This window comes from Simochromis diagramma, unplaced genomic scaffold (assembly GCF_900408965.1).
Source record: "Simochromis diagramma unplaced genomic scaffold, fSimDia1.1 OVJJ01000419.1, whole genome shotgun sequence".
NCBI lineage: Eukaryota > Metazoa > Chordata > Actinopteri > Cichliformes > Cichlidae > Simochromis > Simochromis diagramma.
This window is the reverse complement of record NW_024387244.1, coordinates 5,703,563-5,728,400: the sequence shown is the minus strand read 5'-3', so window position 1 is coordinate 5,728,400 and position 24,838 is coordinate 5,703,563. Positions and strand designations below refer to the sequence as shown.

Below are 24,838 nucleotides of genomic sequence, written 5' to 3'. Positions count from 1 at the left end.
TAAACAACTTTCTTCCGTGCAATTTGGACTCATGGGATCATCGGTCTGTTGCAGGCAGGACTAATGCATGGAGACGTGTTAGCCCAGGAGTCGATTTAAAATCACTACTGTGAAAGGAAGCCAGAGTACCTGGAGAGAAAACGCACATTCAGAAAGGCCCCAGCCTGGATTTGAAACAAAACCCTTCTTGCTATTTAAACAATGGTGCTAGCCACTGTACCGCTGTGCTTGTAAATAGCATCATAGAAAAATATTTTTAGTATTTAGTGATTCACATCTATCTAATTTGTTAAGAAAATGATTTATGTTTCCAAGAGAATTAAACCAGGTAACAAAAAATAGCATCTCCTCTATTTCCACCATCCATCTTTTAGTGATGTTGTCATCTCTTTTAATCTTTACATTTATCTGGTAGATTGTTGTCAACTTCGGTAAAACAGATTGAAGGTGTAGACAAGATGTTTCCCACTTACTTAAAGAATGAGTTAAAAACTCACCCACTCACTGGAAGGTCTGTCACTATAGAGACATTCATGGTTTCTCTGGATTGAACTGTAATATTCTGTTGATCCTCCGATAAGCATCATGAATTTCATGTTCTTGTGCCTGCCATAACATCTGTGAGGTGGAGATGGTGGAGGATTTGCAGGCTGACATTAGCATTTAGCATTAGCATTCAAAACACTGTAAGTAAAGTGTCACAGAGATGCTAGCGTAGCTTGTTTTTATTATTAAGCTTGTTAAAGAATACCCAAAGAAACTGTAATCTGGGTCCAGATTTTAGACTAGACTGAGAGACTAGTGTCTCAAAAGCATACGTGAAGCTTAGCTTACTGCAGTCTGTCGCCTGATCTTTTAGCTAACAGTGCTTGTAGTTATATTAACCTCATGATTTATTGATGTACAGAATTCAGTTTGAGGTATTTAGCAGTTAGACTCGACAGTCCATCACAGCAGGAAAGAATCCCAGCCGTGATAGGGATTCGGGTAGGACAACCCAGGAGTCTAGACAATGGTGGTGGAGATGAAGATGGAGGCTCGAGTGATGAGAGGCGGTATTGGGAAGAAGGTGGGTTGCACAAAGGTGGCTGCAAGGAAGAATGAGAGATGCACATTTAAAGTATGCAGAGTGAAGGAATAAGATTCATTCGCAATATCAGTTCTCTATTGCATCACAAAGAGTCAAGAGGAAGAAAAACACTTCCTATGAGCAAGCTTTTAGTAATTTCTTGCTCATAGGCTCATACATTGACCTGATTAGTTACATGGTCATCCACTATCAACAGTATGTGACAATCACAAAAAAAGAGCCTGGAAACCAAACTGTGCTTGCTAATAAGCTAAAGATGAAACCACATCCAATTAATCAAGCAAAAAACAAAGTAATGTTATCAACTCTGATAGTGCCTTTATCCAGAAAAATCCAAATGCTTGCATCAGGTCAAACTCACACATTAGGGCGCGACCCCTGCATGTTTCTAAGTGCTGGCACCACACTTGGTGAGTAGAAAAGCAATGAGTGTGAAATTATTCCAAAACACACCCAGGCTAAAGCCTTCTGGGGCTTTCCCTCTGCAGTCGGTGGCTCACTGTCGGGTTTTGTGAACCTTCATTTCTACTCATACATGCACCACCTGCAGTTCAATACCGTTTTTATCACTTCCTGAGAGCCGGCTCACTTCCTTAAAAGAAAATCAACATTTCACGACAGTCTCTCCTTTACTGACATACTACATTTTTAGGAAGTCTCCAGGTTAGAGATATCTCGTTATTCTTGCTAATTTAACCACTACAGGCATATCCATTCATCTTGAGTCTTGTGTTGTATTTCCGAAGAATGCGATGCCACATTGGAAAGTCCCCCATTGCACCACATGGAGATGTAACAGAGGGACTGAAAGACTTTGGGCTGCATGGAAAATCTGATAATGTAACTCGTTCTGAGAGCTTGTTGTGCTTTTGCAGGTCCTTCTTTTCAGGAGGTTCCCAAGCATCATCTAAACAGCAGCTCGAAGAGACGCCCCCCATAAGATAATAATCAATATTTGCACCTTTTATCGCACAATAAAGTTTTGCTGATCATTTATGCAATCATTGTCACGTGTTGTTTGTCCGTCTGAATATGCTAAACACCACAAAATGCCCCACCCAAATCATTTTTATATATATTTTTTACTTTACAGTTAGTACTTTTGGTAATAACTGCAATAAAATAAAAATCGTGATTGAATGATTCGCTAAATCTTGGATGCACGTATTAGTAAAACAGACAAGTAGGCAGTGCTGATGTGCAGCCTGGGTGCGCACAGAAGCCTCTGTGGTTATCTGGCTTCAGTGATAATTTCTAAAGTAAAGGTAGACCAGTTTCAGGACTTAGTTACCTCACATCAGGGGCGGCAGCCAGCCAACACGGAGTCTCCGCTCTCACGTTACCACCGCAGTGTGGACGCGCTCTCTCTCTCTAAATGAAGATGTTTAGGATCCGATACGAAGACGGCTAGAGCTACGAACAGCTTAGACGGTAACTAAAAGTTAAATTTGATGTTGAGATGTGATATTTGGGTGAATTTCAGGATCGTTTCTCCTGTTTTTAAACTACTATTGACTATATACTGTCCTCTGCTGCCCTTGAACCATGCGTGTGATTACTCTGACACTGGTACATGCCTCACAATGTATACATTTTATAAGTTACGACCTTATTGGCTGTATGAAGTGAACATTTCTAATCAATAATGTTATTTTGATTCCTCCCACCTCTACAGTCGCTGCATCGAAAGCATAAGAGATCGCAGGCATTTTTTTTTACTTCTCCTTTTTAAGGCGAAGCAGCTCCCGTGGCAATGGAAGAGACACTTAGGCTGCTGTAAAGTTGCTGATGACTCGTGGCAACAATGTTGCAGTTACGGTCGGTCTTCGTCGCCGTTGCCGTGCTGGCCGTGCAGCTTTGCATTGGTAAGCTTAGATAAATGTGTGGCTTCAGTTTTCTAACATATCTCTTATTTTCTCTTTATATATGTTGGTGATAAAAGTTCGATATCAGCAACACGATCAGTGGGTTTGTTTGGTGTGTTTTTTAAAGAAGTCTTAAAGGTAGTGATCTAGAATCTTTCCCATTGTCCGTCGTTTGTGAACCTTGTGGTTATGTGATAGTTTATATATGATAACTAATGTGATAACTGATATCCCGAAGAATATGCCTAGAAGAAGAACGTGTGGACAGTGTTTTTGTGTGCAAATGTGAAGATTGACATTTGAAATTATAGTTAAATCAGATTTTCACATAATCCAGATTAGCAGTTAATGTTTGGCTGTTTCTGCAGGTTCCTATGAGCCAAATTTGGCCTTGACTAAAGACATTGACTCAGACTGGCTCATCTTACATGAGCCAAGTGTCAGGCATAGCCCCGATTAACCCCAAATGTATCTGCCATCTGGGATATAACTTTTTTCACACACACACACACACACACACATATATATATATATATATATATATATATATATATATATATATATATATATATATATATATATATATATATGATCATGTTATTACAGTCTGTAAGCTGTTCTTTCTGTTTTAGGTGACAAATCCTGCATCATCAGGTCGAGTACTGACTCTGTAGTGCAGCTAGGCTCCAGTTTTGAGGTGTTCTGCATCTTTAACCTGATGTGTACGGGTTCCATGTACAGTGGCCAAGGTCCCACAAAGCAGAAACACAAAGCACTGAATTCTACAACCATACATTTTAAGGTGGTGAACATAACAGAGAACAGAACATACAGCTGTCACTGTGAGAACCGTAAAGATCTGGACCCCTGTGGACTTGACATCTCAGCTGGATGTGAGTATTCAGTGAGCATGAAAGTCCCCTCTACTGAGACTTTTAGCCCAGGTTCATGGATTTTAGGCTCTCTATTTCTATTTAGAAAAAGCCAACAGATTGATGTTGAATAGACTGAAAAGTCCTGAGCGATGCTCTGCAGGGCAGGACTTGTCTTTCAGCTTGAGAACTTTTTATTTTAGGGTATGTTTAGCACTTCTAAGTTACAAAAGCTGTCAAAGGGTCATTTGGTTCTGCTTTTTTGTCTTTACATAATGTACACTCTGGTTGCATGTTATGGAGTGAGCACAGCTAAGTGTCAAAGTTAGCTATGATAAGTTGCTTATTTAGTCTATATAGGATTTGCTAACTCCAAGTGTGAAAATAAACAATTTTTGGTTGTTGTTGCTGTTTCTGACACATGCAGCTTGACATAAAAAGACAAATTACTACTTTTAGTATTGTTTATGCTTTAGCTCTCCGCTCAGTACTCAGTTGAGTATTTTCTCTGTCTTCTTTGATCTCCAGACCTACCAGATCGGCCTAAAAACATTTCATGCATCTACAAAATCGTAAAGAATGAAAGTGGAGTTGTGGTCTGCATTTGGAACAGAGGACGGGACACTAATCTTCGAAACAGTTCAGCGCTTTGGTGAGTCACCACCATACTGCTATAAAAACAAATATTCTGCTTGTCAGTTTTGCCTTTAAAACACATCAATAACAGTTTATTCTGTCAACTGAAACTTTCAGGACGAAGGGGGTCTCTGGAAGTCACTCGGATGGATCAACGTCATACAAAGTCTCCGATAAGGGAACCGAGTTGCTGTCGGTGAATTTCACTGTCTCCAGATCAGTCGAGCTCATCTCAGTGTGGGTTCAAACTGAAAACCCACTGGGTTCTGCAAACTCGTCCATCATTAACTACACACTCAGTAAAATTGGTAAGACTCATATAAGTTACCATCAACTGGAGACCAATGACTCCAGAGATGAAACTTGTGGGAAAAAAAAGCAAGAAAAGATTTTCAGGTTGACTGAAGGATATGACAACGTAATGATGCTGTGGGTAGAATTTCACGCCAACTCTGCAGTGGAAACTGTTCTATACTTCAATCTTGAAGTTTATGGTTACTGATGATCACCCATGCTCTTTTCCAAATCCTGCCAATAATAATCCAGAGGAATCCCAGAAAGATGATTCTGCTCACACCGATGTTACGTTTTTAGCTCGGGAAACGTTTCGTCACTCATTCAACGGATGAGGGATGAAACACCTTTCCCAATGAAAACGCAACATCCAGATGGATTTCCTTACACGCTGGATGGAGCATGCATCAAGACAATACATATATGGCAAATATTAGGAACCTGTTTTGTTTTAGTGCTGTACAAAATGTTTGATTTTGTCATTTATGTGACCACTTTGCGTTGATCCGAACAGTGATGCCGTCGACTCCCGTTCTCGGCAAGCCAGAGTGCTACTCCCGGAAGTGCATCGTGAAAGTGGAGCAGCCTGTGAGGACTCAGCACTTGGAGATCCAGTACAGGGCAGAAAAGCAGACATGGACAACTTATCAGGACTCAGTAAGACATTTTAACTCTTCAGAGTTTGAGAATTTAGGGACTTTCAGTGAGAAAAGTAGAAGTCAGAGATATCACATGAACCTTTGAAGATATACAGTTAGACCAAATAGGTCTGTTACTGATTCAGATCGAGAGGCATATATGAGTAGCAGGACTGATATGAGCATAAGCGAATTGACAATGATGCTCAAGTCGTAAAAACAAGCTGGAATTTGTCCTTTTATCTTCTCTCAGGTGTTCTTACAATGGGTTAATTCACGGATCACTTCCACATGCAAAACTCCTATCTATATGGCAATCTGAGGTTATATAACTGAAAAATGTGTATTTATTATTAACTTACAGGTTGTGCAGATGAATTCCTCCCACTGGTCCATCTCTTCTCTGGAGCCCTACAGGTTGTACCATTTCAGAGCCAGATCTAAATTCAGCACCGGCCTGTGGAGTGAGTGGAGCACAAACATTTACGCATGGACTCAAGAGGAACGTAAGTACTCATGTGTTAACCTGCAGCTCCGGAAGGCTGTTTTAAGGTCTGCCTTTGCGTATTATGAAGCACTTCCTGACACTACACATTCTGTCTAGAGACGGATAATAAGGTACAGATACAGTATATCTGTGGCGCTTTATCTGTGCAGACCATCAGATAATACAATTGTGCTTCCTCTCGGTTTCTGAGGCACTTATCTGCTCACCACTGGCTGAGCCACTGAAATGGGTCTTACTGTGCTGAGAACAAAAGCAGCTACTTCCAATACGATGTATGCATGTTTTCTTAAATTGCTAATTTAATAAATATCTTCAGGAAATATTTATTGAGTGTAATTATAAACAAGTTCAATAGTGAGGCACAGGGAAGAAAGGTGAGGCTGTGAAGAAGACCGTGATGCTTTATGGGAAGTATCGCTGCATTTTTTTAATACTGATGGTGTGAAGATATGCAGGCCTCTGTACATATATGTAAAACTATGAATGTACAGCAGTGACAGATCATCATTTTCCATGAACGTCAGTTTGACAGAAAGGTGAAGCAACGTTTGTGAAGAGTGTCTTGCGCGCCTTCTTCGAGCGTGTGTGCATCAAACACGTTAATTGCAGTTTGTCTTTCTTCCTCATTTTTCTGGACAGCAACGTGCTCTCTGGAGCTCTGAAGAAGGCTATTTTAACTACAAACATTAAATGACCACAGATGATTAATATCATGACGTCAAAGGCACAATGAAAATCAGCTTAGAGAGAAACATGACCCAATATGTTGCCTTTTCTTGTGAAAGTGGATCATTTCATAGGTGTTTTCATTTTTGCACTAGGCAGTGCTGTGATATCCTTTTTTGTGGTTGGTATCTGTATTTGAAAATATAAACACTCTGAATAGAAACAACTGAAACTGGCATTTAAAAAGTTGCAAGCGGCCAACCCTGAAATCTCATTTTACAACAGCACTTGAACTCATCAACAGGGAACCATTGTGACCATGTGACTGCTGTGTGTTATCATTAATACTTACATTTTCCTTCTTTTGAGAAATTACTGGAAGTGAAAGAAAGTAATAACTGGCAGTGCACTTTGGAATAGGGGTGACGCTAGCATACATGCGTCTTCTAGGAGGCAATGTACAAAGCACTCCCTCTAACCTCATTTACATTTATTTTACCACATCTTCCTACATTTGTACACAAATGACAGGGTGAAATGACCTTTTCTTCCTCACTGGGTTACAACATCTCATGTACGGTCACACACTGCTGCCAGAGTTACTGTAGAGGAAACCACCCTCCCCTGTGTAAGACTTTAGCAAGTTTGGTTTAGACAGAACTTTCCAAAAGCATCACAGAGTTTGTGAATAAAGCCTCATAGAATTAATTTTAATAATGAATAACCACAGTTTGCACCAACAGACCTTTTAACCACACTGTTTGTGCATTATTTTCTTTTTTTAATTAGATAAGGACTTTGATTCAAATAACACGGGGTTTCTTGGAATTGCTACTCATTACTGTCAGAGTTAAGATGGAAAGTTTAACAGAGCTGCACAATGGATGTCTGTCACTTTTTAAAATATTTCAAAGCATTTCATCACTGATAAGGAACCATCACACCGTTGATGCAGATGCGCTCATTTACTGAAATGAAAACCCACCCAGTTCACTAGCTTCTCTTGCATGAGTTGAGTTAATATGTCCTGGTGACTTACTGCAGTTTGTTGTTGTTTTTTTTAGCCCCTGCCAAAGAGCTGGATGTGTGGCTTGCATCTGATTTTAAACACATGAAAGTTTACTGGAAGGTAAGTCTTATTAGAAAACTTATACAGTTTTCACTGTTTATTATCCTTAACGTGTTTGCTGCAGAGCTGAATTACATGAAATTGCACTGCACTTGACACACAGCACATAGCGCTGCTGTGTGTGCTTGAGTCTGAGGGTTTGAGGTCTACATGTATTCCCCTCTCCCCGTTCTGTGTGTCTGTCTGGGCATGTGACATTGTAACCATAGTAACACTTTCTGATCTTTGTGCTTTACTACTACTACTTTATTCTGCAGACTAAATGTCAACAACTGACCACCTCTGAGGTGTGACATTCACACTCACACAATCACCACTCTGGACCATACACACACACACGCGCACGCACGCACACACACACACACACACACACACACACACACACACACACACACACACACACACACACACACACACACCTCGAAACTTTCAATGTCACATAAAGACACTGAGAGACAAGTGAAACCTGTCAGCAGATACCACAGTTTCAGTTTACAAGAAAGAGAGGAGCTGAACAGAAATGATGTGTCTTACATACTCATCTTGCTGTGATGTTGATTTTGAGCGGCATCTAAATCCCAGGCTTGTGTAATCATTTCCTTTGTCTGGTCTGCATCCTCCAGTCATCAAAAAAACTGATGTGATGCTTTTTTATTTCTTTGATTTCAGGAGATGAACGTTTCCGTCTCTAGAGGGAAGATTCTAGGATATGAACTCAGCATTTCTAGCTTTAGTGTCATCACCAACGTCAGTGCCAATGAAAGGAGTTGTCTAGTTGAACTTTGTGCCAGCTGTGATGTGACAGTGAGGGCTCGCAACTCCAAAGGGCTGTCCCCTCCTGCCAGAGTAACAACCCGTCGTACTGAAGGTAAAAAAACAAAGACATTTGACATATGATTCAGCATCTCTTTTTCCATCGTCTGGTCTGCAACCAGAGCTTCTGTGCTGAAACACTGAAATTGTCTTTGTTTGTAGTTATCTGGTTCACCAAAAACATATTTAGAATATGCTCTTCAAGGACAGATCTGGTCTGAAATTAGACCAAATTCGACTACAGCAAAATCCCCCTTGCAGTTTGAGTGAATGGCACTGATGGTCTCGTTACAGTGCATTCAGGCCACAGTGTCCTCACCTCGCCACTGAAAAAGCTGCTCACGAACGGCTGGAGGAATGCAATAAAGAGTCTGTAATGTTGACCTAGCATTCAAACTCTCCAGATCCCAATCTTACTGAGCACCCATGCAACAAGTCCGGCCCAAGCAGTAACCCTAGAGCGTCCAGGTGCCTGTGGCTGGAAAGCATTTTTATCCCTTGTCTCACACAATAAAACAAAGTCCCAAATTTTCGTTGCCTTTAGTTTTCAAAACTCAGCATGGACACAGAGACTTCTCTAAAGTCTGGCTTTAACTTAGCGGCTCTTTAAGACAGTAAAGAAAAGGTGTGATTTGGTGGGTGGGACCACAAGAAAATGAAATCCAGCTACACCAAAGACAACTTGTGACTTGGGGGAAGGGCGTAGAAGGTGACTCTCACGCCATTAGTTCCTTTTTCCCAGGAATTAATTTTCAGTTTCGCATAGGGAAGATATGACACAGTGTATGTTAATGTCACCCTATAGATTAGATATATCACAATTTTAGTGTTCCTGCGTGCATGTTTTCTGGGTCAGATCTGTGTTGATGGCATGCTCGATCTGCTCGTATCAGGCCAGGTGGTTTTAATGTTGTGCATTATCAGCGTACACCAACATGTTGAGGCCCTCCACAAAACAGGGGCAGTTATTTATGTAATAATTCAGGTTGCAGTTTACCTTACACGTCTATTTGTTGCAAAAAATAAAACAATTCCTAACTGCCTAGTGCAGGGGTGGGCAATCTCAGTCCATGAGGGCCGGTGTCCCTGCAGGTTTTAGATCTCACCTTGGGTCAACACACCTGAATCACATGATTAGTTCATTACCAGGCCTCTGGAGAACTTCAGGACATGTTGAGGAGCTAATTTAGCCATTTAAATCAGCTGTGTTGGTTCGAGGACACATCTAAAACCTGCAGGGACACCGGCCCTCGTGGACTGAGATTGCCCACCCCGGGCCTCGTGAAAAACTTTTCCCAGATGGTAATTCTGCCTTGTTTCTTTGTCAGGAGAATTACAAAAATCCACAGTCTGGTTCCCTTTCTTTTAATTTTAAGTCTTCTCATTAAAATGTTACAAATGTATTAGTAACACTGGTCTATGCATTTGTGAATTACGTGACTACATGATTGCCTTGTTTTCGCTTCAGCCAAATCCCCTAACAACTTACAAGTAACAGCCAACAACTCCAATATCACCATCTCCTGGACAAAACCTGAAACTGCACCACCACCGACCACATATGTAGTGGAGTGGTACCCAGATGGCAACAAGTTGGAGGAGCTCAGATGGGTCAGGCTGGGCGAGAACGAAAACCACGCTGTCATTTCAGGTAGGAAGTGAAAAATGAAGCAGGAGAAAAGCAAAGCCTCTAATGAGTGATCTGTCACTTTTTTTAAAACACACATTTTGCACATTTCTTTTTTCTCTTAAAGTGCTTCTGTCCTCCTTTCTGCAGATGTCCAGCCATATGAGTGCTATGACGGAGCGGTGTATGTGCTCTATAATGAGAGTTCCATTAGTTGGAAATTTAAAGGTGTTGCCACTTTGGAGTCAGGTAAGACATACAAAACAGTCAATATTCCTTATTAAATATTAAATATTTTGTTAATGGTCATCATATTAAGCAGTGTTTTGGGTTGTGCTTGTGGTTTGCAGCTCCAGAAGCCGCCCCACGTGTCCAAGAGAAGGTTGAGGGAAGAAACAACGTGAACATTACCTGGAGTGAGCTTGACAGGAGTCAGCGCAGGGGTTGCATTACCAAGTATACTATCTATTTGGAGACCATGGGGAACACTAAAATCTGTAAGGAAGAGTTAAACTGCAGTTGTTTTATTTTACTGACATTTTCAGAAAAGGCCAAGGTGAAGAAAATGAGAATGCTAAATCGAAGGGACCACATTAATATTTTATTCAAAAGCTTGTTATTTCAATATGGTTCCAGGCATTAAAGCATTTTTCTTGTGAAGCGATGTAACCAAATGAAACATAAGAGAACAGATGATTAAAAAAGCATACAGATCATACAGAGGATTCATCAGCCATTAGTTTGTGAAGTTCAGCATTTCTTCTGTTGCCAGCATGCCGTTTGGAAACCGGACACAATGAGTGAAGGGTGGGCCTCACAAAGAAACCACAGATTGCATGTGCATCTATAGAGTTGTGACTTATGAATCACAAGACAGCCACACCTTAAAGTGTAACATTTACCCAGTTTGTGCTACTTAAACGGGTCAGTGTAAGCATAGACAACCAGACCAACCTCACCCCGGCCGCCTCCTCCAGCTCTTCTGAAGAGGGATGCCAAGCTGTTCTCAAGCCAACTAAAATATATAATCTCTCCTGGGTCTACATCAGGGCCTCCTACAAGCTGGGAAGCCCCAAAACCTCACACCTGTGAGGCACCTTAGCCAGACTCCCAAACCACCCCAGCTGGATCGTTTCAGTGTGGAGGAAAAGCAACTTTATGCTGAGTCCCTCTCAAATGACCGAGCTCTTCTATATACAGTCAGTGACTGAAACATATTTAACAGAAACTATGCACACTGACAAAATGTTCTGCCTCTGTTGTATGTGTTTATACATTTTCAGACTCTATGCCAGCATCAGAGAGGACGTATATAATTAAAGACCTGCTTCCAGCAGAGTACAGGCTGTGGATGAGTGCTTCAACAGCTGCAGGAGATGGTCCTGCAGGTCAAAAGATCAAGTTCTTCATTCCACGTAAGCAGCCTCTTTTTTACACTTAGTTTCTTTCAGGGAGGAGTTCAATCCCACTCTTGGGTTTGTAGAGTAAATCTGAAACTGCACTAGTGACGGTAAAATAGGAAGTCTGCATGCCATGCAAGCTATTTCCAATGCAATCATTTTGCTAAGCTAAGCTACCTGGTTGTTGAGTGTTGCCTTGAATTTAACAGGTCTATAAGAAGTCCATGTCAATTATCACATCTGTAGTACTGTGTTAATATTAAATAAATAAAAAATAAAATATTAAATAACTTATTATCACTAAATTTATTTTATACGAGTAATTGTAAAGTTTCACATTAAAGCTTTGTTTTAAGTGAAACTGTTTAAAAACACACTACTATACTAGTATATACTATACTATACTATACTCAGACTGTTTGCTTTTTGGTTTTCAATCCAAGTGATCTTCGTTAAAATAGTCCCTGATACTGATGTATAATTTTTTTTTTAAATGTACATATACAGTAATGAGGAAAATAAATTAGTCACAGCCTTCTATGCAGTCCTGTGAGAAAATAAGTCCAAACAATGACTTAGTATCTCATAACTATTATAAGCAGCAGTAAACCTATTTTCTGTATGACTCTTCTTTTTAAAGTTGCTTCAGTTCATTGAAACTTGGCATTTATTTATACTTAGCTTTCTTGAAGTACTTCCACCGCATCAGTTGGGTGGAGAACTGGACTGTGGGCCTTTGAAATACCTAATGCTTTTACTTTTCAGCCATTCTGTTGTAGATTTGCTGTCCTGTTGCAAGAACCTGCAAAGAGTTAAGCGTCCTAGACGCGCTGTAACAGAGGAAATAAAGGTGTATTCCGTGATCTTACATCTTTTTATTTTGTTGCCACTGTTGCAGATGACACCCAAGCGTTCCTCCTACCGGTGTGTATTATCAGCTCCGTGGTTGTGGTGTTTCTTGTGTGTTTGTGCCAGAACTCAACCGTAAAGCAAAGGTACATGTGCAACATAAACTCTATAACGCAGTTACACCTTATTATTTTGTTGCTATAAAAAGTTTTCTCCTTCTCCCTCAGGTCTTGGGAGCTTTTTCAGTGTTTCATGCTAGATGTTGTGCCAGATCCTGCAAACAGCAAGTGGGCCAAAGAGTATACCCAAGACAAGGTAAACGTATAAAAGTTAAGAAGAATTCAGGTTGGACTGCATCTCTTATTGTTCGTCATTTGAGCTCGTGTCTCTGTTCCAAACAGGGCAACATGAACCTGCCACCATGCAGCTCCAGTGAACCCAGGGAGGAAGAAAAGCTCATCCTGGTGAATGTGGAGGAGCTACCCAAGCAGAACAGTGAATCTAGAAAACCAATCTTGCGTATGTCTCCTTCAACCAGGCTGAGCTCTGAGACTGAGCCGGAGTCGGTCATTCCAACCACGTACATTAAGAGTTTGTCCCACGACTCAGACAGCTCCGATCACACGCACACGTCTCTGGACACAACTGTTGATTATATTTCATCACACGAGCCTGGAAATTTGGACGAGGAAGATGATGAGGAGAAATGTGGAGAGTTTCTGGACATGCCTTTCATCTCCAATCACAACATCTTCATAGAGCCGCTGGTGTTTGGAGGGAAGCTGACTCTGGATGCAGTGAAAATTGACTGCAGTGACTTCTTTCAAAACGCTTAGTAAAACTGAAAGCAAATGAAACCTGCTTTTAGAGGAAGAATGCTGATAAGCCAACAGCCCAGAAACAAAGAACTGCATGAACTACCTCCATGCTCACTGAAATCAGAGAACTTTTGCTTAAGTCTGAGCTTCAGTTATGCAGTAACAATTTTAAACCTAAAGGGTATTCTTTTCATGTCATGCATTACAATTGTTTTCTCTTCAAAACGGCAATGGACACACTAATCGCTTGACTACAATTAACAGGACAGGCTTGCAAGAGATGTTGTCATTTCTGATCTGGCTGAAGAAATTTCCAAAGGCCCAATCAGACGTTTCATAGAAGGAGAAGCAGAGAGATAACTTGGTTCCTGATGCAAAAATAGATTTCAGACATAATCTGCTTTTCTGTTTGTGCTTTTCCTGCTATGACATGTAGACATGTCCTCTCCTTTGTAAAAGATCATCCCAAATGCATACTCTGTTATAGCCTTGACTATCCCGTGCATATGCATTTATCCTACCTCAGTCTTAGCTCATCTACAAAAGGAGGAGGTTAAACTGGACCATTTGGAACTAACTGCAACTTTTTAACTTGAGACAAATCCAACAGCCCAGCAGTGTTGAGAGACAATAGCTAATATTAGCCTGACAACACAAAGCCAGTAAAAACATGCTGATGTTTATAGAATATGATTACTACACTCAACAAACACTTCATTAGAATATCTGTATATCTGCTTGTTTGTGCAGTTATGGAAACAGCCAGTCAACTTGGTACAGCATACACTCCTGCAGATAAACATTCAGGAGTTTCAGAATGAGGAAAAGTATGATCTTTGAGACCAAACACGATTCTCTGTTTCAGGTTTTCAGTTTACTCTAATACCAAAAAATCGTGGGAAAAGCTTTATCTTATCTCTGGTAAGCCCTCTTTCCAGCTGCACTGAGCAGAAAACCATCTTAGACATGTCAGACTTCTGCATCAGGAATCAATTCTGTTAGCTGAAAACAGAAATCTGAAACTGCAGCCAGCACAGGCTCACCAACACTGGTAAACACAGTCTGCCCTGACGATTATTCACATCTGCTGAGGCAACAGTTGTAGGATTCATGTTCCCAGCTTGCTTTGAGTCAAACACCTGACAACAGTTGTGCAGTGACTTTGGACCCTGCAATCATCTCAGGACTTTATGGTGTGCATCTCTTTCTGGTCACAATTTTCTACTTTTAATGCTAAATTCAGCATGTCACAAAGCAGAAGTTACCTTTAATTGTTTAATTAACGTGATCAATTTAGTGGCCTCCCCAGTCCCCAGATCTACATCCAGTAGAACACTACTGGCTCATTAAGAAAAGGCAAGTAATAGCAAGAATATGTATCTGATTAATATAAAAAGTATGTGATGCATTTCTATCAAACATGGCAGAAACAAAAAAGGGATACTTGTAACATCCACATTTATCAGTTCTATCTTAATTTAAATGACAATTACCACTGACCACAAAGTAAAGCTGAATCAGATACAATTTGCAAAGATGTAAAAGTGACAGATGCCATCAGCAATAAAGTCTTTAAAGCCGCAAACATGAACTTCATGAGAGGGTGAAAGAAAATCAAAACGAATATATTTGGATGTGGATATATTTCATATATTCATTTATATTTTCTGTTGTTCCAGGGCTGGCATAGCAAAGGAAAAAAAAAGTAAAATTTGATGAATGTACAGTGCTATTCTTTTATGTTTTTCAAAACAATCTTGTGTTTTGAGTGACCTCTTTGATGATTTTGCACCCTTTGACTATGACTGTCTTTATATGGGAATCGGCGTAGCTCATAAATATATACTTAATTTACTTCGATGTCAATACCAATAAATGAGTTCATCATTCAGACTTTGTATGGGTTTTTTTTCTCCTGGATGTCGTATGGTCCACTGACTCCAAAGATTATAATTGTGGTGCCAGAGTCGTACAAAGCAAACCTAGTTTAGTAACAAGAACACACAGAGAGCACTTCTCTGATGTTTAATCATATATTTATCACAGCATGATGACATTATCTGTTCTCTCATCATTTGTGCTGACGTCAGCATCGTTAATATCAAAATCTAGTTTAGTATATTAATCTTTTTATGTCATTAGGAAGTCATACAATGTTAGATTGAAAAAAATGTTTCAAAGAATTCAAATAAAGACTAATTTAGTATATTCCTGGAAACTAAAAGCTTTTTCCTAATTCATGTGACCCTAAATGTTGATCTAGGACCTTGAAGCATTACATACAGAAATGGTGTATTTTACTATCTTTACCCATATGATGGGAGCAATATTTGGCTTCTAAAAGCTATAAAGGTTGAATAATGAAGGTCAAGGTCAAATGAAGCGTACAAGGTTGAAATCTCTGCTCAGATTCAGCCAAATCAATCTGTCAAAATAAAAAGAAGCCACGAGTTTCTCATGGTAAATAAAGTAATCAGTAATCATTGAGTCAGTAATCTAGTCTCATGATGCACTGAGGGTTTTTTTTCTTCCGTCAGGTGATGTTCTTTATACACTTCTCTGCATTTAATCACTGCTTATTATTCATCTCTGACTCTTTTCCATAGTGTGTCTTGGTCCTGTTTTCGTCCAGACCCCAAGCTGTCACAGCAGTTGGCTGCCCTTTCCTGAGCCTAGTTCTGTTTGGTTTCTTCCTTTTAAAACAGTTTTTCTTTCTCACTGTCACCAACGTGCTTGCTTATAAGGTGGGTTATATGAGTGTTGGGGTTTTCCGTGTTCTTTGCTGCTATATAAAGGAAACTGAATTGAATCTCATCTTAAACCAAGCACTTTGCAACCTGTTCTAATGTAGCCTACCTCTTATTTTGTATACATTTTTCCTGTTGTTTATTCTTGCTGTCTTACTATTTATATTTTAAACCTGCACAGCTGGTGTTGAGCACTCACAATTTTGTTGTACATGGACAATGACAGTAAAGGGCTTTTCTATTCTATTGTAGAGTATGCCTTCCACTTACTAAATGCAAAACTAAATGCAGAAGAACCCACATAAGCAGTAACTGAAGCTGCTGGCAGAATCTCTAAAGGGAGGAGTGTTTTATATATATGTATATATATATATATATATATATATATATATATATATATATATGTATATATTTAGATTTAAAGCAGTCTAATTTTGAGCCTCTGAAAAAAGGGCCTATTATTTATTAAAACAGTTAATGAAATACTTTTGTTAAATTGCTCAAATTAAAGCTCAAAGTCTGCTCATCATTAACAAATATCTGAGTATTGCACTTGCAGCAAAAACACAAAAGCTGTCTTTCCCCAACAAACTGCATTCTTTAAAAGCAGTAGCAACAATTTCCCTTCAGGGACAATTAAAGTATCTCTCTACAAACTCATTTCAAACATGGTCAGGGTTTTAAAAATGTTTCTGTATGTAATAGTAACTCCAGAGCCAAAAATACAGGATGCAATCTGATCTACATGTTAGGTTTCAGACTATAAGGACTTCTGGCTTCATCTCAGCAAATTAGCATCAAATGATTATCCCAGACACCACGCTGGGTCTGTGCACAGGCAGCCAATTTGTTCACATCTTTTGTTTGCAAAAGCCAACCTTCAGGACAAAACTGGCCTAAAGGAGTGAAGAAAGCAGGTTGTTTCAGAAAACTGAGGGGCTACACTAAGGTCCAGCGCAAGTCAAATGACTAGAGTTAATAATGCAACACTAGCCTAGTAGGGCAAGGTGAAAAAACAGCTAGATATCATAACAGGTCCCCCTAATTGAACACAGTGGTAGCATACATTTAAAAAGTGATGCGGTCAAAAGGGAATTTAAAAAAAATGTACAGCAAAAGCGTAAAATAATAGTGCCTTTGTGCAGGCAGGACAAAAAAAAAGAAAAGACAATGCAAAAAAATTTATCGACCACCTTTATTTACCGACAGAGGTCTCCAATAGCAGGGCTAGAATTCACACATTTGTAGAGAACTTCTGTTGTTCCACACAATGGACAACTGTATTTCTTTCAGAGCAATTATGCAGTGGTGCCACTGTGGAAGCTACAGGGCAAGTCAACAGTGGAGGAAAATATCAGCACAGAACAGACTGCAGAAACAAACTGAAGCTGGGCTGAGTTTACATCTGTAAAAGGATACCAGAGTGGAGTGTGTAAACAGTTGGAGAGGGTCAAATCTCAACTGTGTAAAAACACTTCCTCCCCTTATCGCTCTAAAGTAAAAAGAAAGGCATTAATTGACTCGCACATGGCCAGTGATCAAAGATGAAATGGGCAAGGAGGAAGATGCATTAGACCGAGGATTGCACTTCAAATAACAAGTAACGAGAAAATGTGAAATATCTTTGAGCTGCTAATAAATTCACCTGACCAAAGTTTCATGATCAGCGCAAATTTAAGAGTCATCACCAGCGTGCTCCTCCAAAATGACCTAATGTTACTCCTTCGAAACATCTTCAGTACAAAAAGAACCTTAAATTCAGATTTAGGCGCCATTTCATCAATGCATTCAAAGATAGGTAGCACCTTTTGACCAAAGATCAAGGTGCATCCTATTTGCACCATGTGAAATACAGTCTCTGAAAGAATCTATGAAAATAGTTACGATTTACAGGCTGAAGATCATACAAGAATAGACCTCCTGTACAAAATATAAAACAATATCCCAGTGCTAAAGAAAAAAAAAATCCATAAATCTCAATGACTGAAGCTGTAACGTCATCTGAAATACCTGGTGTGTCAGAGCTTATGAGCTTGGGTTGGAGCTCCACAGTGCCTAGTTTAAAGCGAGAAAGCAATGGCACACACCACACTAAAGATACTCTTTCAAAATGCATATTTTCAAGCAGCAATTACAAAAATTTATCAATGGACAATGCATAACCTCTGAAAAAAATACTGTATGAAAACATCCCTGCTACTTTGTTTCCAAGTACAAAACCTCTACCAATAAGTTGCTCCAGAGTAGCAAGAAGTCCTTTTATTTTTTTGTTTTTTTTGTTAATTTCTGTTTTTTTTTTCCATCTTCGTTTTGTTTTTATTGGGTAAAACTCAGTCCTCACATTGAGTGTCATAGTAAATGACAGTCTTCTCCATTGGTTCACTCTGCTGAAGGATCCAGGAACATGCAAGCCTCGTAGTGGAGGTGCTCAGGAGGCTCCTGTAGGCCTGAGGATTAGCAACCATGGCTTAAGCCAGGGCTGGGAAGGCCTCTGGGTCGTCCACGTTTGGCACAGACGTAGATGACTGTTAGAAAAGGTGGACAACAAGTACAAGTTAGAAAAGATGACTGATTAATGGAAATGGTCCACTGCAATAATACAGAAATAAATTGACTTGCCATCAGTCGTAAAATGATTTAACAGCAGAGGGCAATCTGTTCTTTAAATGAAGGGCTGTACCACTTCTATAAAAAAGGACGTTCTAAATGACAAAAAGAGCAAATATCAGAATCACTGGTAATTTAAACATTTCGTGTTGTGCATCCCAACTTCCTGCGCATAAACCTGGTTGTTGCTGATATAACAGCAACTAAGCTGTGCTTAATGCCCCTTACCTTGTCAGACCTTCCACCACGCATTGGCCTGGTGGCTTCGCCGCGGCCACGACCACCTCCACCTCCACCTCCACGGCCACCACGTGGTCCACCACGTCCACGGCCTGGACGGCCCAGGTCTCCAAAGTTGATCTCCAGCTGTGACGTAATGTCATTGGCTGGCTTCCTGCAATGGTGCTCATCATCTCCCTAAATTACAAAAACAAGGGTTAAAAATTAAGTTTTATTGTTTTGGTATATCTGCAACATAAATTTTCTGCTAGCATGCATGTCTGGATTTCATATACTCAGAGTACATGCAACTGTAGAAATTTTACCTTCTGCTCATCAACCTCAGGTTCAATCAGATCACCCTTCTTATCCTGCAGTGGACAGGTACAAAGACACAAGCCAACATTAACACACTGATCAAAATAATGTGCTTCCACCAACAAATTCAAATCTCTTAATAAGATAATACAGTTAATATAAAAACATCCTGTCGATTCCCGTTAAAAATTTATGACTCACACCTATAATGTCAAACCCAGTTTTAGTGACATGTTCTGCACATTGACTGAAAATCCTAAGATGGAGTACTGCCTTAGAAAGTGAATACTGACTAATACAATTTTGCACAACACTCCGATTCACTTTTTTTTTTTTTTTTTAAAGGCATATTGCAAAAATAAAACTTGCATCATTGTCTGATAAGTACAACTACTTCCTGTTCTATGTTGAAGTTCTGACTTTGAAGTGCAGCCATGAAAACCTTTTGCACCGGTGCAACACTATTAAAGTCAGTTTCATCTCACGGAGAAAGAATATTTAACATAACCTCCAACACATGGGAGTTTCCATAATCTTCCCTAATTCCTGGCTAAGCTGTTGTCTCACCTATTTTGGAAGTGTCAATATACTACATTGGAAGAATAATTCTTGAATACTGGATACCTGTTAAAATGTAGCAACAAATAATTTCTCCAACCGAGAGCAGACCTTTTGTTTTTACTCACTTCTGCCTTGGACTTGTGGAGCACAAATCCTTTGTTCCAATCAGCTCCCTCGTTGGGCTTGCGGATGTTGAATTCTACCTTGGCGCGGTCCTTGTCCTGCATGGCCTTCCATTCATCCAGAGTCATCTCCTTGGGGCCTTCTTCCTTCACTTCTTCAACCTCATTCTCCCTTCAACATGAACACACCCAGATAAGCGTTAGAATTAATAACACCGTCTTTCAGTGTAACTGATTTAGTATGGATGTGCATGTGTGGCTACAAAATGCACATCAAAAGTTGTGAAGGTGAAAAAAATTACTTGTTCTCAGAGTCGGCAGCTGGATGCTCCTCTCCTTCAGGGTTTTCTTCAGTGACGTTTGATTGGTCAAGCTCACTGCAAGGAGGGGGCAGGGAAGCCATGAAAATGAGGATTGCTCTGCATGCATCAATTTTAGCAAGCTTTACCCAGAACAGCACATGTGTCACCTAAGAATGGCATACTAATAGATCATTTAATCTCTTGCAGACGAGAGAGTTATCGCTATCAAAGCGTAAAGGTGTTATTTAACTATCACAGAAGTTTCTTCTGTTCCTAAAGTAAGAACTTACTTCAGTTCATCCTTAACGGTGCCCCAGTTGTGAGATCCACTTCCACCACGCTTCTCTTCTCCTTTCAAACTACTGAAACAACATCTGGATTAGCCAGGATCATAACATGATCACTGCATCACAACACACACAAAGGTCTTAAGACCAGATGCATTAAGGGTATTTCAATGAAGCGATATATAAGAACTGTGAGCGGAAAAAAAAAAAAAATATTACTTACGATTTGTCACTGCCGCTGTGCCGATCAAATTCACGTTTTCCTCGGGAATCAAAGCCATCGCTGCGACCCATGCCGCGACCCCTGCCTCCGCGGCCTCCCCTACCGCCACCACGTCCCCTCATTGGCCTGTCGCTGACGGGCCTAAAGAAATCAATGCAGAACAACTGTTACAATCACAGTCTGGCCAAGGTCCTTAGCCAATGGGGAAAACATTTTTATTGTCCAGTTGGGGGCAGTAAAAACAAGTTTTCACCATTACAACATAACACTCTTATCTCCGGTTTTGGTTTCTACAAACTCCTGAGGGAGTCCTGAACAGCTAACTGTGTCTACTGCTTGGTGCTAAGCTTTCTGTTTGCTTGGTTTTTTTGTTGTTTTTTCTTTTCCTGCTGCCTGCTGTAAACAAAAACTGAGAATATGAAAGTGAATCGATCAGCTGAGCAATGACCTAAAGCTCCCTGTAAGACTCCATACAACTGAGTGGGACTGCACATACAACTGATTTTTTTTTTTTTTTTTTTTTAAAGGTTTATAAAAATCCTGATAGTAGCTACTTAAAAGTTGATTTGCAGATGACTTTATTTTTTTCAGTTTCCTACACAGATTTTTGTGACAATAAGATATATGTGCCTGCCGCAGTTTGGGCAAGACTACAGTCTCTTATCATGGTAAAAAACGCCTAAACAGTTGTAGTCCCACCCAATAATGACAACTATTTTGTGAAAGCAGAAGACACCCTGTTGGAAATTAGTCTGCTCAGAAAACAAACTCACTTCTCCACTGAAAATTCACCACCCTCAGGCTTCTCGCCAGAATCGCCAGCAGGCCTCTCGAAGCGGCGAGGTGGCCGCCTGTCCGCTGGCCGTCTGTCTGTTGCGGGGCGTCCTTCTCCCTGGCCGCCCTGGGGTCTGGACCCCTCACCCTCCGGCTTCCGGCCCATCCTCCTCATTCCAGCACCTAGGATTGACCACAACAGGAGGATCAGATGACCATTAGCAGTGAAAGTGACAGATTGGGACCAAATGCTGAGTGTGATAAAAGACAAAGAAGATGTGTTTGTTGTGTTTAAGTGGAGCAAATAATTCCAATTAACATGCAAAGGAAGTTGACCTACTTTTGTTTTCTAACCTGGAAAGCCATCTGATAACTTAATCACTCGTTACTCCTTCCTTTCACAGGCCAGCCATGTGAATTAACACCTACACAGTGTTTAACCCTGTATGGCACATCTAATTGCCACTGACCCAGTGTGACACAACACCACCCACCCATTGCTTAACTCACCAGCTACCAAAATAGACATCCACCACTACACAGGAGCAGCTGGTTGCACCATAGTCAGCGCACCTGTCTCATCTTCTCTCTTGCAAACAGATATGAGCCTACTTGGCAGCCTGAAGTGAAGATAATGGCAAACTAACCTCCTGGAACTAGGTCAAATCCTGACGCTGGAAAATTTAAGACAAACAAGTTGTAAAACAAAAATATATTGAATGACTTGTTAACTATACATGATGTTATATATGACAATTAAATATCTGGGGGAAAATGGAAACCGGAGATACAAGCGCTGTGAATGTACGTCGACCGCGTGCATCGCGGCTGCATTATGCGCCAATGGGAAGTGGCGGTTTAAGAGCCTGTACTTTAACACGCCCCACACTACAACCACGAGGTTCATCCGCGCGAGAGCAGTGCAGGCTCCGAGGTCCAATCCACCTGCCGATCCGCCACGAGCGTACACATGTACTCATATTACGTTACTTCAATCATTGCACGTGCTAAACTTCCTTCTCCTTAAAGCGCCTGACATTAATATATAGAACGATATTTTTCTTTTATTTTTAAAATAATTAACTGCTTCCTAAAAACTGCTTTCTGGGTCAGCTCAGCCACAAGTAGGGGTCTCTGGAAGCCCATCGTGGCAAGCATAAACGTATAAACCCGGAGATACACCCCCGGCCAGTCAGGCTTTCAGGTTCTACCCGCTCAACAAGGCCCACTGGAGGGGGGAGGGCAAGCCAAAACACGTCGGGCAGCAAATTTTTTAAGCCCAACGGATCCCACTGCAGAACACGTTTGTTTAAATGTCATTGTTCGGGTAAATGACAGCCAGCAGGGGCACACAACAGCCATGTGGACCGCATGTCACGGGGAGGGTGGCTTGTGAACCATTGCTAGCTAGTAATCAAGCAGCTTAGCCTGTTAGCTCAATGTTAAGCATCTGCTTTAACTGTGCGAGACATGAAACGTGAAAATTATATTTTACCATCTTTCTTGAGCGGGACGGCCTGGGTCTCCTCCTTCTTATCGGTCAAGGGGGCCTTTCTCTCTTTCTGAGACTCCTTTTTAGGCTGCTTGGCAGCCTGGGCTGCAGTCTTGGCGGCACCAGGGGCAGAAGCCTCCTTCTTCTTCTTTACTTCGGCTTGCTTCAGCAGCTCAAACGGATCCGACTCATCGTCAAATAACTGGTCGAACCGATTGGTTATGGCACAGCCAAAACCTTCTTGCATTTGTCCGGGCATGATGGCGCCCCTTCAGCAGGATTTTCCTCCGATTCTACGAGGCTTGGTGCGAGCGCTTCGCTAGGTGAAGCCACAAGATGGCTGGGAAAGGACCGTCTTCTCTTCCGGCGCGATAGACATCCGGGACCTCTGGGTTGGCGCGGGTGGGGTGTGTAGTTTCTTTGGACGATCAAATCAGTAGACTGAGTTACTGATAGGCAATTGAAGAAACTCGTTTACCCACAATGCAAGAGGGGCTAGTGTTGCTATCCGGTGTAGTCTGTAAAATAAAGCATGAGTGCCCTCATTTACACTGCGTGCTCTTGTTTTGACTTTTCAGAAATGTCCCCAGTCCTCGAAACTGTCTTGAAAAGCACTGCAGACTGGTTTCCACACTAATGAGGGCCCAAATATTTGGTCAGGCTTATTATATATTGCCTCACATATCTCGAAGGGAAACAGCAGGTGCTCCTCTTAATAGAGGCACTATAGTTTTGTTGGAAAACAAAAGGAAGTGGTCAAAGATTTCACTTAAATTGTTAAAGTTTAAGTTTACGGTAGAGTTAATATACAGAGTATAGGTATGTTAGTACAGCTCAGAACAAGCATTCGCACAACATCGGGGCCTAGCCCCCGTTTAAAGCTGGCAAGTAGCCTACTGCAAGTATAAACAGCACTTCACATTTGTATTTAGAGATAGCTTTATCAGCACTGCCTGATGTAGGTGAGGAAACCTGCAAACAGTGCTATACAAAAATGCATTGTGGTGGTTTAAGACTGTAACACAGGACTACAATTAAAAATTATTTTTCTGCTTCCTGATCACTTATTTTTTTGCGTATCTGTCACACTTGCATGTTTCAGATCATCAAAAAAAAATATTTACACAAACATAACACAAGTGAATATAAAAATCAGTTTAAAATGATGTTTTATTGTATTAGTCTAAGAAAGCTATGCAAATAAACCTGGTCCTGTGTGAAAAGGTAATTACCCCCTGGACCTAATAACTGGTTGTGCCACCCTTTGCAGCAAGAACCAAAATCAAGCGCTTGTGATAACTGGCAATAAGTGTTTCAGAACGCTGTGGAGGACATGTGGCCCAACCCTCTTTGCAGAATTGTTTCGATTCAGTCACATCGGAGGGTTTTCAGGCATAAATGGCCTGACCTTATGTGTATGTTCTTTAAGGTCATGGCAAAACAAAATGCAATCAGATTTAAGTCCAGATTTGGACAAAACCTTCATTTTGTTCTTGTTTAGTTGAGCTATTCAAGTAGTATATTTGCTAATGGTTTTCAGATTGTTCTGCTGCATAACCCAAATGTTCTTGAGCTTCAGAACATAAACTGATGGTCAGACATTCTCCCTTAAGACTGTTTGGTAGAGAGCAGCATTTATGATTCCATCAGTTAGGACAAGTGATCCAGGTCCAGAAGCAGGAAAGTTGCTCCAGACCATCACACTACCACCACCATATTTGACTCTTGAAATCTTGGAGATCACTGAAATGTTTTTGACATTGAGAAGGAAAAGTGGGAAGGAAAAGCTCAATTTTAAAAGTAATCACTGTTCCAAGTTGTATCCATTTATGGAAAATGGGTCCCTTTGTGGTTTGTTGGAGCCTCAAAGACATAGAGATGGTTTTGCAAGACTTTCAAGACTGATAGATGTCAGTGACTTCGTTTCTCAGCTGTTCCTGAGTTTCTTTAATTTGTGGTATGTTGTGCTGTTTTTTGAAAT

The 24,838-nt window shown here is 40.6% G+C and overlaps 2 protein-coding genes across 6 annotated transcripts; one reads left to right on the top strand and one right to left on the bottom strand.

Annotated features, from left to right (window-relative positions):
* The first annotated feature begins 2,195 nt into the window (after positions 1-2,195).
* On the top strand, positions 2,196-15,096 carry il12rb2 (interleukin 12 receptor, beta 2a). Of its 2 annotated transcripts, none has more exons than XM_040053139.1 (16): positions 2,196-2,521; positions 2,766-2,955; positions 3,588-3,848; positions 4,356-4,479; positions 4,581-4,771; positions 5,272-5,414; positions 5,760-5,901; positions 7,634-7,698; positions 8,368-8,566; positions 9,980-10,162; positions 10,289-10,387; positions 10,489-10,635; positions 11,422-11,553; positions 12,437-12,533; positions 12,615-12,702; positions 12,789-15,096. In XM_040053139.1, the coding sequence occupies exons 2-16, from the start codon at positions 2,895-2,897 to the stop codon at positions 13,221-13,223; spliced, it is 2,367 nt and encodes a 788-aa protein (XP_039909073.1). In that variant the 5' UTR covers positions 2,196-2,521; positions 2,766-2,894; the 3' UTR covers positions 13,224-15,096. The 2 variants fall into 2 exon arrangements, with proteins under 2 accessions (XP_039909073.1, XP_039909072.1); XM_040053138.1 differs by having other exon boundaries at positions 12,431-12,533.
* Positions 15,097-17,129: 2,033 nt separating this feature from the next.
* serbp1a (SERPINE1 mRNA binding protein 1a) lies at positions 17,130-23,229 on the bottom strand. 4 transcript variants are annotated; one of them, XM_040052679.1, is made up of 9 exons: positions 22,861-23,229; positions 21,365-21,548; positions 20,592-20,732; positions 20,372-20,440; positions 20,082-20,156; positions 19,783-19,954; positions 19,105-19,149; positions 18,788-18,976; positions 17,130-18,477 (listed from the first exon to the last, which is right to left on the bottom strand). In XM_040052679.1, the coding sequence occupies exons 1-9, from the start codon at positions 23,114-23,116 to the stop codon at positions 18,421-18,423; spliced, it is 1,188 nt and encodes a 395-aa protein (XP_039908613.1). In that variant the 5' UTR covers positions 23,117-23,229; the 3' UTR covers positions 17,130-18,420. The 4 variants fall into 4 exon arrangements, with proteins under 4 accessions (XP_039908613.1, XP_039908610.1, XP_039908612.1 ...); XM_040052676.1 differs by having other exon boundaries at positions 20,372-20,443; positions 22,861-23,228; XM_040052678.1 differs by having other exon boundaries at positions 19,783-19,951; positions 20,372-20,443; positions 22,861-23,226.
* Positions 23,230-24,838: the final 1,609 nt, after the last annotated feature.